Here is an 11,865-nt window from a genome sequence, read left to right on the forward strand (position 1 = left end):
CGGTATCACATATTTCTTTCATGTTTTTCCTATTTTTATTTATCATTTTTATTTTTATTTATGAACAGGTATTTAGACATAAAATTTGGTGTTGCTCTACGGATAGAAAGTTTTCTCGGACAAAGTTTGGTTGCTTATTCCTAAGTAATGTATAATACCAGAATCAATATTTTTTTACTTTTTTTATGCCATCAGATTCTGGTAGACCTATATCTTTGGCTTATCCACCACACGTCCAATTTGACATTGTCTAAACAAATGTAAGGCCAAAAAATATTCAACTAAAAATCTGTTACAAAATCCTTAATAATGTCTGACATAGTATTTCATAAGAGCTGCTACACGTCCAGGAGTCCAGGATACAAATACCGGACATTGGCCACTAACACTGGAGAAAAGAAACGAAGAGATAGCAAGGAAGACAATGTGTTCGACACAAAATTCAAAGAACTGCGAAGAGCAATCGTTTCCCGGGTCGACAAGCACTTCGGCGAGTCCCAACGCGCGCGTGATTCGATCTTCGACAAATTCGACAAAATCGACTCGAAAATAAACACGATGCTCGAACTACAAAATACGGTGAAAGTGCTAAGGAAAAACCTTTGGGCGGCGGAAAATATCCTAGCTGATGTGCAGGAGAAAGTTAATAAGCTGTCTCTAGACCTAAACTCATCTACCACTACCACCTTCACGGACTATCCGAGGAAAGAGGAGTCGCTGAACGTTATCAGTTCCACAATAACGCATATCTAATGCAACATTACATCTGCATCCCCGATGGTGTATATTATATACACCCACTTCTCGCCAGCTATGTTTCAATCCTATGTAATATGGTATATGTGATAGGGGCGAACCTGTTGCCATTATCCGGATACAAGTCCTGGAAACCACGTTATGTCAATTATCAATGATCCAAACAAGAGCTGAAACTCATAAAATTGAATGCAAAAATGTGTTAAATACTGGTAAGTTACTCATCAGAATAGTAATATAAGAATAACTTGTGCAGTAGTAGATTATGAACACCTGTACTACGACCCACTGCAGGACAAATCGAAAGAAGTGCACAGGTCTACGAAGCTCCACTACGTATTAGTGGCGATTTATGGCTTGAGAGAAAACGCTATATAAGCTTTTCATCTATACAAATATATTCCCAAGTCTCTTTGGATGATGACATTTTTACCTATATTAAAACTAAGCGCCTTTTAAAATTTCTATGGAAAAATCAAAAATGGAATGATGGCCTGACGGGTAAAAAAATCTCTCAGCTTCTCATTCTTTATCCAGAGAGGAAACAGGGGAATACATCTAAAGATCAGTACTTACATTATTTTTTATTGCGTCAACGTCCGACAGAGGCGGTCCGCGTTTCCTCTTAACGATGTGGAACTCTCGCGACAGATTACAAAGTTTCTAAGATGGCAGTAACAGTGCCAGTCTACCTACCCATTATCCCGTACAAAATGATATGAACAAGATACTTACTTCTTGGTATCTCGTTAACGTGACGTGTCGTGTAAATTTCGAGTTTGAAAGAGAAGTAAATGCGTATATATCATACATCTACCCTTGTGTAACTGTATACTTTGTGGTTTTTATGTAGATATTAATAAAAGTACCTATTTTAAACTAGCCTCTCTCTGTTTTCGTGGTTTCTGTAATGGTCTGCGACAAGATAGGAAAAATCTGTGCGTGTTCTGTAATATATCATTCTAATATTAGGTATCTACATGAACTTTTAACATACAGATAAAAATGCTGTGTTATGTGCATAAATTCCAAAAGTATCTGCAGAATGTACCTACTGTACAGTCATGAGCAATATCATGTACCCACATTAGAACCTTGACACACTATCATATTTGAGACTTACGGTTTAAGTTTTCAAAAAAGTTAACGTGACATGGTTTCAAAGTCCCAGTAGTCTTACCAGTTGAACTACTGGAAATTTCCTTCCCAGTAGACTTACTGAAAAGTAAGACTTAGCTTTTCCCATTAGTTTTAATTCTACACATATTAGTACTCGTGACCATACCGAAGACTTTCTGTTTACAGTGTTATAGATATTGGCGTGAGTTTTTAGCTTTTATAACTTTATATATATTTATCATTGAGTAAAAAGTTAAAGTTAAATCCGATGGAAATTTTGAAGGTAACTCGTTATGTAATTTCCTTAAAATACCGTGTATTTGCCATTCATAAGTCGTATCTGGATAATAAAAAACTAGCGTAAGTTGAACATGATATATTTGTCTCAGGGATGAGTTCATTACACATAAAGACAGCTCTCAGCCGAACACATCGAATAAGTATTACAATTATAGTTATAACATCATTGATCGTACTTTACGGTCAACATAAACACGTTTCTACACATAGCAGCTTCGTTCAAAACGTCCATTAAGAATTAAAATTAGAATAAATTATCAAATCACATAAAGCGTTGTCCAATTGATCGTTATAGCGAAAGAAAAGATCTTGATCATGACACTAATAGGTACATTTATTCCTAAAAGATTAGCTAAAATTGTAATAATATGGCACAGTTAAAAAAATAATTAATAATGAAGAATAAACTTTAGCAAAATTTTATCTTAACGACTTTTTAGAACACATTTCAAAAAAGGCAGTAAGGAACCATTCTGAGAACGGTCGATTAAGAAATACGGAAAAGCGCCATTGCGTCTGCTACTTGCAAAAGAAGAATTTACAAATTCTATGAGTATTGATACTACGTATAACTACCACAAGACAATGCAATCGATGGCAATGCAAGTAACAGACGGCAGTGGCCATTCTTACCCTATCAATATGGTATGATTACCCTCGACATTAAATGTACTTAACATACGACTAGAGGGAGCAAAGTATTACAGTAATATTACGGAAGATTCCACTAATTACATCAACTAAGATCTGACTAAATCAATCGAGCTACCAGCAACAAACACTATCGGTAATATAAATGCAACAAATTATCTAAAATTAATCTAAATCAAAAATATAGTGGGTAACTAGACAAGTTTGTGCACCGCTTAATAAATCTCAAATGCAAATTGTTGAACAATTTGATATGTAAACTCATAACGTAAAAATAAAAACGACTTAAAATATAAATAGAACTACAACGGTAAATATATCACAATATTTAGACACAAAAGATCTACTACTTAGAATAAAATAGCAGCTGGGCTGCCTAATTGAAATATTCTTGTATTGAATGCAATAATTATGATGTAACTTGGATGCGTGCACTCCACACACCAGGTGCCAGCAATAACAAAACGCTCCAAGCTGCCGCATCTCCTCTACGGTTCCTTAAATTAAAGCATAATTGTGCTATACTACTGATTATGTCAATAATACAGCAGCGTTACATTACTAAAACAATATAAAAATTTACTACGAATGAGATTCCTGCAATTCGTAAAAAAATACAAAAGAGAGGCAATCCTTTATAAAGGCGCCGAGTCATAATACATAGTATTATTTTTAAGTATATATTTGTCTATTCGTATTTTATACATACATACATAACATACTTATTAGTTATACAGTCGAACCCCAAAAATTCAGTTCAAATTCAATATTAATTTACCCTCGGTTCGACTGTACGAAATAGGTTAACTAAGGATAACCATTATGGAATCTAATTACACCATCAATCCACTCCAGTCCACACTGCACATCCACAACAGTCGATATCGATTGATCACTTCCTAGCCGACGTTCACACGTAGGAGGCGTGAGCTCGCTCTCAGTCGAAGAGGCAAATGAACGCCCGTAACAAGCCCTCACCGAAGCAAGCGCAGCAGCCGCGCTTCTTGTTCTTATCTTCTGGGGCAAAGGAGGGTTGCTTCGGGCGCTTCGAGCGGCGCGCGCATAGTTTGCTGGGCTGTGGCTCCTCCACTGGCGGCTCGGAGCGCGCGCTGAGGTGCACGGGCAGCGCGGCGGGCTCGGCAGGCCGCGGGCGCGCCCAACGCCGCAGAAGCGCCTCCTGCTCCGCGCCTACCGGCACCGGCGCCGACAGCTTCTTGGCGCGAGCCGTCACCAGCGCGCGCTCCATTGGCTCGAGCAGCTCCAAGCCCAGTGCGCGCTCCAGCTCGTCGCCCGACAGCAGCAGGTAGCGCGGGCAGTACGCCAGCTCGCCCAGCGCCGCGCGCTTGTTGCTCGGCGTCAGCTCCCTCTTGGTACGCTTGCAAGCCGCCGTAGCCCAACGTGACAAGGCCTCGACAAGCACGAGCTCACTAGACACGCGCAGTGTATCACGCTTCACTATTAGAGCCAAATCTTCATAAGTGAGCTCTTCAAGTCTCTCGTCAGTGAGCGCTGCATCAGCATTTTCGTCGAGCACTAACAGCGCGTTATGCGCTAAGGAATCGCACCAACGCGAACATTGAGCTAGAGACCTGGCAGCACCATCGTCAGTCAGCGCCGGTAGGGGAGGCGCAGACGCCGCTCCCGGAAGCCTGGCACATAGAAATCTTAAATCCCGTAAAATTTCGAGAGCAACTCCAGCGTCGAGCATTTCGTCGAGTCGGCGAGCGCAGCGCTCCGCGAGAAGAGGACATAAAAACTTGTAAGCGGCGTCGAGCGCGCAGCGAGCCGTGCCGACGGAATTGAGCTGGGTGGGCTCGCAATAGTGGTAGCGGAGGAGTTGTTCGAAGCCGCGGCGGTCGACGTAGTCGACGACGATGACGTCAGTCTTGACGGCGAGGAGCGCGGCGAACACGGGGCTGGTGGCAGCGAGCACGCGGCGGTGGCCGGGGTAACGCCACGTGTCACCGTTGATGCCCGCCACAAACACGATGTCGCTCTGCTTCTCGTCGTCATAAAGGCGAGCATTCTCGTCCAGCTCGAGCCCGGAGCCGTCGCCGCCGCCGGCCGCGCTCTCGCGCCCGCTCTCGATCTCGTCGTCGGAGCTGGTGCGCGCGGGATTCGTTACCACCGTCATTGTGATATTTTAGTTTACTCCTCCTCGTGGGTACTGATACCTGAAAAGAGAGAAAGGTAACTATTACATAATTGATTTAATGCAATCTAAACCTAAAATTGTTTTCATTTACTCTACGCAAATGGATCTCATACGTCCGATCTACGCTGTCAGATCCTTAAGTGCTAACGAGTCCTCTTAGCGCCCTTATTACATACATGTGAGCATATCAACACCATATAAAGAATCATTATTACCTCGACTTGTGTTACGAATCATTCAAAGTGTTAAACAAGCCACCAAGGGCATTGTGTTTATAACTGTTTTATGAATATATTTTTTTACTACGTATGTACGTAATTTTACTTAAGGGAAAGAGGGTCATGAATTAACTAACGATTTAAATAAAACTAAATTAAATAGAGATTCCTTTTTTCAACCTAACGTTGCGTCAACAAATTTTGAGGGAATTTCCAGGCTACGTTTCCAAAAAAAAACAATATGGCGCTGTTCAGATTTAACGTCATAATTACCTATTTTCACAATGCACGGGGCACACAGTGAATCAAAAATATAACATAATGGCAGAGGCATACATAAACATTATTCTTGCGTGATATTTGGATCAGATACGTATAGAATTACTTCTCAATATTTTGATCAGAATATTAATTGGTAGCAGATGTCTCGTGCCTGGGTGTGATAACAAGGGTCATCATTTTTACCCAAAAACAAAGATAAAGCATGCTTGAAATTAGAAGGTTAAACGAAAGCAACACTGAACCGCGCCATTTATGTATTTTTTGTGGGACGCAAAACGCACCTAGAACTTTTTTGATTTCACGAGACCTATTCGAGTCTTGGTCAAATTCAATCGCCGGCAAAAAAACAATATGGCCGCCATTCAAAGTTTCGAACAAATACAGGACACGCGAGCTGCTTGCAGCGAGCGAACCACGCGACATCTAGTTTTATATTAAACATCCCATCAATCAACCGGAGAGAGGGTATGGAGGATACTCCCTGCTGCACATTAAGTACTAATTTAAATTGAAGCAATAAAGATTAGGTTAGTTAGTTTTTGGTCAGGTTTGTCCGCCAAAACCAGCACCAATAATTTTCTACCTAAGTACTGGTTGCTGGTCTGCAACTCATATGTCAAAGATGATGTTCAATATATTAATCTAGCACATCGAAACTGGAAGTAGGTCACCCGGGCATTTGGGTAGCCTGAACTATAAAGCGCACGTACATTGCACCCTGTGACCTGGTCATGAGCTATACTTGTCAGGCTTCCTAATCTGCCTTGCGAAACTGTATGCAATCTACTTAAGATTCTATATGAACTTACGCCCACAAAGACAAGCAATCAGAAGACAACATGCAGACACTTTTTTCAGTTCTACGACTGATAGAAGATATCAGTCGTGTGGGTTGTGAGGTGGATTACCAACCCCATCAACCCTGGTGTCAGGATTACTATTGAACCGCCAAAGGCCAATGCAATATAAATAATACAATGTAATTGCAGAAGCATAATATGAAAAGAATTGTTGCTTGATATTTGTATCACATAATAATTATAAGAATTATGTTGCTACCTATGTCGCTTCTCATAATTTTGATCAGAATACTTAATAATGGGTAGAAGATGTAATTGTGCCTGGGTGTAATAAAAAGGGTCATCGTTTATACCCAAAAACAAAGGTAAAAGATTCATGTCTGTTATCCATGAATTTACAAGGTTAAACGAAGGAAAATCTGTACAGCGCCATCTATATTGCTTTTAAGGAGCGCAGCCTGGAAAGTACCATTTTTCATCCATCATTGTCTTTGACAGTCATCCGCACAGCTCGGACACTCCGTACAAAAATTACCGTAACGTGTGCCGCTTTACCTCGTGCGAGCGAGCGAAACTGACATTCCGTGCGCGCTCCCTCGCTCCTTAACTGCTTAAATGGACTAAAATGGCACCTCTATGAGTTGAGGTAGATCAACTCCTATTGATACGGAGAGTGTCTCTTCTATAGGTATTGTTTATTCTATGACAACCGGTAAAGCTCACCCTGTGACCCGGTCATGAGATACTAGTTGTCAGGCTTCCTTAATCTGCCTTGCGAAACTGTATGGAATCTGCTATAGTCATAGGGTCCGTTGTACCTATGACAGGATAAGTAGGGAAAAAGATGAATAAGTGTTTTAAAATGTTGTAAAATGGCTTTTAGTGGATAATATTACCGTATCCTGGCCTCTATAGCCACAAACACACCGAGTGACCGGCCATCCTGACGTCAGAACCGGCGGTCACCTTTAACTGTTGTTTAATTTCCAAAATACGTTGGAGCCAAGTGTCTGGTGATAGGCACTAGGTGGCATTAAGTGGGCAGCAAGTATTGAGCACCATTTCAACTTAAAATACGCCTTCAGAATTCGAGTGAGCGGCCATTCTAACAGTCACTGTTATATTTGGTCTTTATAATGACTCCTCTTAGCAGGTACATGAGTAATCTTAAAAAGTACCTAAATAAGGTAAAATATTCTTACATTTCGCTACTACTATTGACATTTTCAGCTTGCGCTTAATAAAACATAACTTGTTCATTTCGTTTACTTTTTATGTAAAAAGGAACATTCGCCTTCGAGCTATAGGTTCTTTTCGTCTGTTATTTTTCTCTTGAAAGCGAATGTTGAGAACTTGAGGGCTTATACCTACTAATTTAATATCCTATAATCTACATATTTGTTTTAAAAAAATATGTAGTGTTGTTTCTAGCACACGATTAACTGCGACACACCAATAAGTGAGAGTCAATCGTCTATTCTAGAAATCCTTCAAACGTAAGCAAACTGTACCTATTTTTAGTAGTCTTGTTTACTCTATTGTCTATAAAATACATATTGTATATTTCCAGCCAAAGCAAAATAAACTTATTTATTAGCTCATCAGCTTATCAAATCTGCAAGTGGTTTTCTATCGATTTAATCTCTACGTACCCCAACAGCAATGAAGGACATGAATTTTCCTACGTACGAGTGTATACCTAATATATATGCGACTGGACGTAATTTATGTGGCTATTGATTTTGCGGACCGTTATCATGTAACAGGTGTGTAGGTATTGGTTATCTTATTTAGAGAACGATAGCTGTCGAAAACATTTTTCAGTCTCCATTACTGAAGAAGTAGAAGAATAGCACGGAATAGAAAAAAGAGGCTGGAAAGGCTTCTTCCCCACTCTCTTTTACTGCCACTCCTGCAAACAGATGACTACGATAGCTCAACTGCTTCTCAAACTCCATCACCACTCTACCAGAACTGAATATTTTATGTGATAGGCTGCACACAAAAGTATTTTTTTGATATATAACCGATCATACTAAGGTTTTTAGCTTTCCTGTGATAAGGAGGAATCTCCTTGCATGATAGTCGATATTTGTTTTTTGCCCTGCAGGTTATAATGCATAAGACAACCTTTGAATATACTGTCGCGAACATTGGCGACCCGCATTCAATTGTTTTTTATCGCACGGAATTGCTTAGGAGCAATAAGGCCGCCCATTTGTATTGTGTCTAAATGTTTTATAAAGGTTTGTGTGCAATAAAAGATATTTGATTTGATTTCAGGTCTATATTTACAAAATTTTGCAAGTAAGTAGGTATGTATAAAGTAACCTTTACGCTCTGAAGACAGGGTACTTACTAACCTAATGTGACGAACGATATCGCCTCACTGAACAATATTTGAGGGCTAAAATAGATAGGAACTTTTATAATTAATATATAATTTTAGATACAATCAATAATCTATTTATTGTTAAAGCGTCATTTGCACGGCGAAAATGTAAGAAACCTACTTGCAAAAAATATAGACAACTCAGGGCGCCATCCCACTGGCGTCAGACAGAGTACCTACTGCAGAGCGGAAGGCAAGGAAACCACAGCCCTATTTTTCCCTAAAAAAGTAGCATGAAGAATGCTACACCAACAAGAGCGTAGCACCTAAAATTAGTCATGATAGAGATGTTGGTTGGCAGAAAAAAATGTAGTGTCAAGGCTAGCCCAAAGACAACTCCCGTCTATAATTTCTCTTAGATTGCAGGGAACTCTTTTCCATGTACTGTCTTCTATTACACTTTAGGGCGATAGCAACAATAGAATAATAACTTAATAAGTAAACGAAACACAATAGGCTACTCCAGAGGAGTCAGATGTTTCAGTGTTTACACTTGCTGTTAATGGCAAGTGTGAACAGAGGCAGGAAGGTGGCGGTAGTGCGAAGCATGCGTCAATGGTGCGTCACTGCGCGTGCGATCCGAACAAACAAAAATACACGGGTGCGTTGTCCTACTGCCAGCGAGTAGCGATTAGATGCGAGGAAATGCTTACAATTCATAACTGGAAGCCCTAGGTATTAATTACTCCTTACTCTAGTCATGTTGTGTATACTTATAGCAACCTTAATAAGACCGCCCTAAAGTACAATCTACTCTAAACCAGCTTGCGTGTTTGAAACGATTGATGAATGCGGATGAAGCAAGATAAGTGTGCCAGCATCGAAGCAAAAATGGAATTCTATAGTCACTGGTCACCCCGATGGGAAATAGGCGTGAGTTTATGAAACCACCGCGCGGGAGTGTGTGTGTAGTGTTCCTCCGCATTCATCCATCGTTTCATACACGCACGCTGGTTCAGAGTAGATCGTACTTTAGTGCGATCTTATTAAGGTTGCTATAGGGTTACACAATGTATGTATGCTTATTGTAGTTTTGCCTCAGACGGCAATTGCTACTTGGCCGGACAGATGAGGAGCGCTGGGCTCTCATCCGAAAAGAACTACAATAACTCAAGACAATTTCTTCTCAGTAAATAGAAACCTTTCGAAACGAATACCTATGTACCTAGTTTAGAAGAATTCCAATGAGTAAATAATTGACAGAGATAAAATGTTTTTTTTAAATAAGCATTAAAGAACAAACATTCCCGATAGAGCTTCGCTTGCAAAGTAGGTCCCCGATGAAACCTCCCTTTCAAAAACATGGAAATTGTGCCTTTTCGAGCAACTAAATATTAAATTGTCCATCGCTTAATCGACAACAGTAGCGGCACCAATCCACGTAAGCTGAACGCACGCGCACACCCTTGGATAAATAAATAAACCGCGCGAAATGAAGATCATATCTCAGTAGCTACCAACGCTACCGACAAACTTTTGAAGGCGAGTTTATTGTTGCAAACGTGTCTAAAATACTTCGAGGTTTATGAAACAAAAGTAGATCCACGTACCCATACTAACTTCACAAAGTAGGTAGGTATATGCCATACTATAGCTGTCTGTCTGTTACCTTACCGCTGAATCGATTTAGATGAAATCTGACATGGAGTTTGAGACCAAGGAAAGGACATAGGATAGGTTTTGTCCACGAAATCACGCTCTACAGGGATGAAAACAAAAAATGTGCCGCCAAACCGAAGTTCACACAAATGGAGTTGCTAAGCTAGATGCTAAATGGAAAGCTAGTATGGTACATAACGACAGGTACGGAAGATTAAATCACACTAAACAGAAACATATATGCATGTTTCAATTTCTGATAGTCTCTTAACCAGTTTACATGCCACCACCACAAGAAAATGGTTCGTTTTCTTTTTCTTCTTGAAAAAATACATGCATGTGTGCTGGTGTTGTAGTAGTAAATAAACCGTGAGTTTACATTTCTAAAAATTTCAAACTCCAATTTGTTTACAGTGTTGTAAATGTTAAACTTTTAATCACCCGGTAGCTACTTGACCTAAACAGCGCGACCGGTCTGTCACACATTTCCGTATTCCCTGACAATATTTATGCATGGCCGAAGCCATTTGAATTTCTTCTCCAGCTGTCTCTGTAGATCACGCCAGATTTTCGACTCTTGCGCAATGATTTACGGACGGATGCTCACTGTTCTCCAGTAATCTCATCTGACCAGAGAAATGCATGTCGAAACTGCAGGGACATTTACGATTTTGGGTTATTTGTGAATGCTTGGGCCGTCTTTAGGGGTTTGGGTATCATTTGTTGTGTAACACGTCGCGTAGCCGCGGCGTCGACGTTGCGCAGACGCTGGCACGACCACGATGCTCGAAAGACGCTAGTGTGCTCGGTCTTTGACCAGTCTCACCAGAAGCACTTGTTTCCAGAAGACGCTAGTGTGGGGGTCTCTATGACTCACACAAGTATTCCTATTTTCACGATAATTATAACGTTTTCTTAACAAAACGCATGTGAATTGTACACCTCACTGGCAATGCTTTAACGATCTCGTTATACTTGTTATGTTGCTAATGTTCAGGTGAGGCGCTAACTACCGAATCTAGACATTGATGTAGGTTGCTTTCTGCAAATAATCTGTGACTAATATAGAGCCACCACCAACAACCACCACCACTGCCCTATTTTTCCCTAAAAAAGTAGCATGGAGGAAAATGCTACACCGACAAGAGCGTGGCTCTTAAATTAATAATGATGAACATAGAGAATTCATTACTTGGCTATATTTAAAGGCAAGGTTACAATCTTGAAAAAATCTCAGGTAAAAAAAAGCTCGGTGAGGTGTGGATACTTAGTCTATCTTGCTATGTGTTTACCTCTGGCTACACTAATTGGGATATAGTTGTGAGCTTATGTTATGGTTATCAATCACTAGAGAGGGTATATGTCAGATATACCTGTTAAATTATATATCAGTAACAAATATAGCTGATTTAAATTTGATTCTAAGCTATCTATCAAACGCAATCTTCTGCATTGCTCTCTGATCCCTAGCCATATCAGCATCCTCAAGCGACTTAATAATAACCCTAACACCGTAGTTGTTGTGGTCGGAGATCGACTCACAACTCACACGACAGAAGAGGACCAGATTTTCAAAAGAGTTCCTTTCCTTAG

The 11,865-nt window shown here is 40.3% G+C and overlaps 2 protein-coding genes across 2 annotated transcripts in view; one reads left to right on the top strand and one right to left on the bottom strand.

Moving 5' to 3' along the window:
* Window positions 1-219: 219 nt before the first annotated feature.
* On the top strand, window positions 220-1,313 carry LOC126372574 (uncharacterized). The gene has a single exon (XM_050018402.1). The coding sequence runs from the start codon at window positions 310-312 to the stop codon at window positions 751-753; it is 444 nt and encodes a 147-aa protein (XP_049874359.1). The 5' UTR covers window positions 220-309; the 3' UTR covers window positions 754-1,313.
* A 923-nt stretch (window positions 1,314-2,236) lies between these two features.
* LOC126372513 (BTB/POZ domain-containing protein 6-B) overlaps window positions 2,237-11,865 on the bottom strand; it is a 33,105-nt gene continuing 23,476 nt past the window's right edge. The window contains exon 2 of the mRNA XM_050018313.1: window positions 2,237-5,000. Coding sequence (XP_049874270.1) covers window positions 3,764-4,960 — 1,197 coding nt within the window. The 5' untranslated portion in view covers window positions 4,961-5,000 and the 3' untranslated portion in view covers window positions 2,237-3,763. The remainder of the gene's footprint in view (window positions 5,001-11,865) is intronic.

This window comes from Pectinophora gossypiella, chromosome 14 (assembly GCF_024362695.1).
Source record: "Pectinophora gossypiella chromosome 14, ilPecGoss1.1, whole genome shotgun sequence".
Lineage (NCBI taxonomy): Eukaryota > Metazoa > Arthropoda > Insecta > Lepidoptera > Gelechiidae > Pectinophora > Pectinophora gossypiella.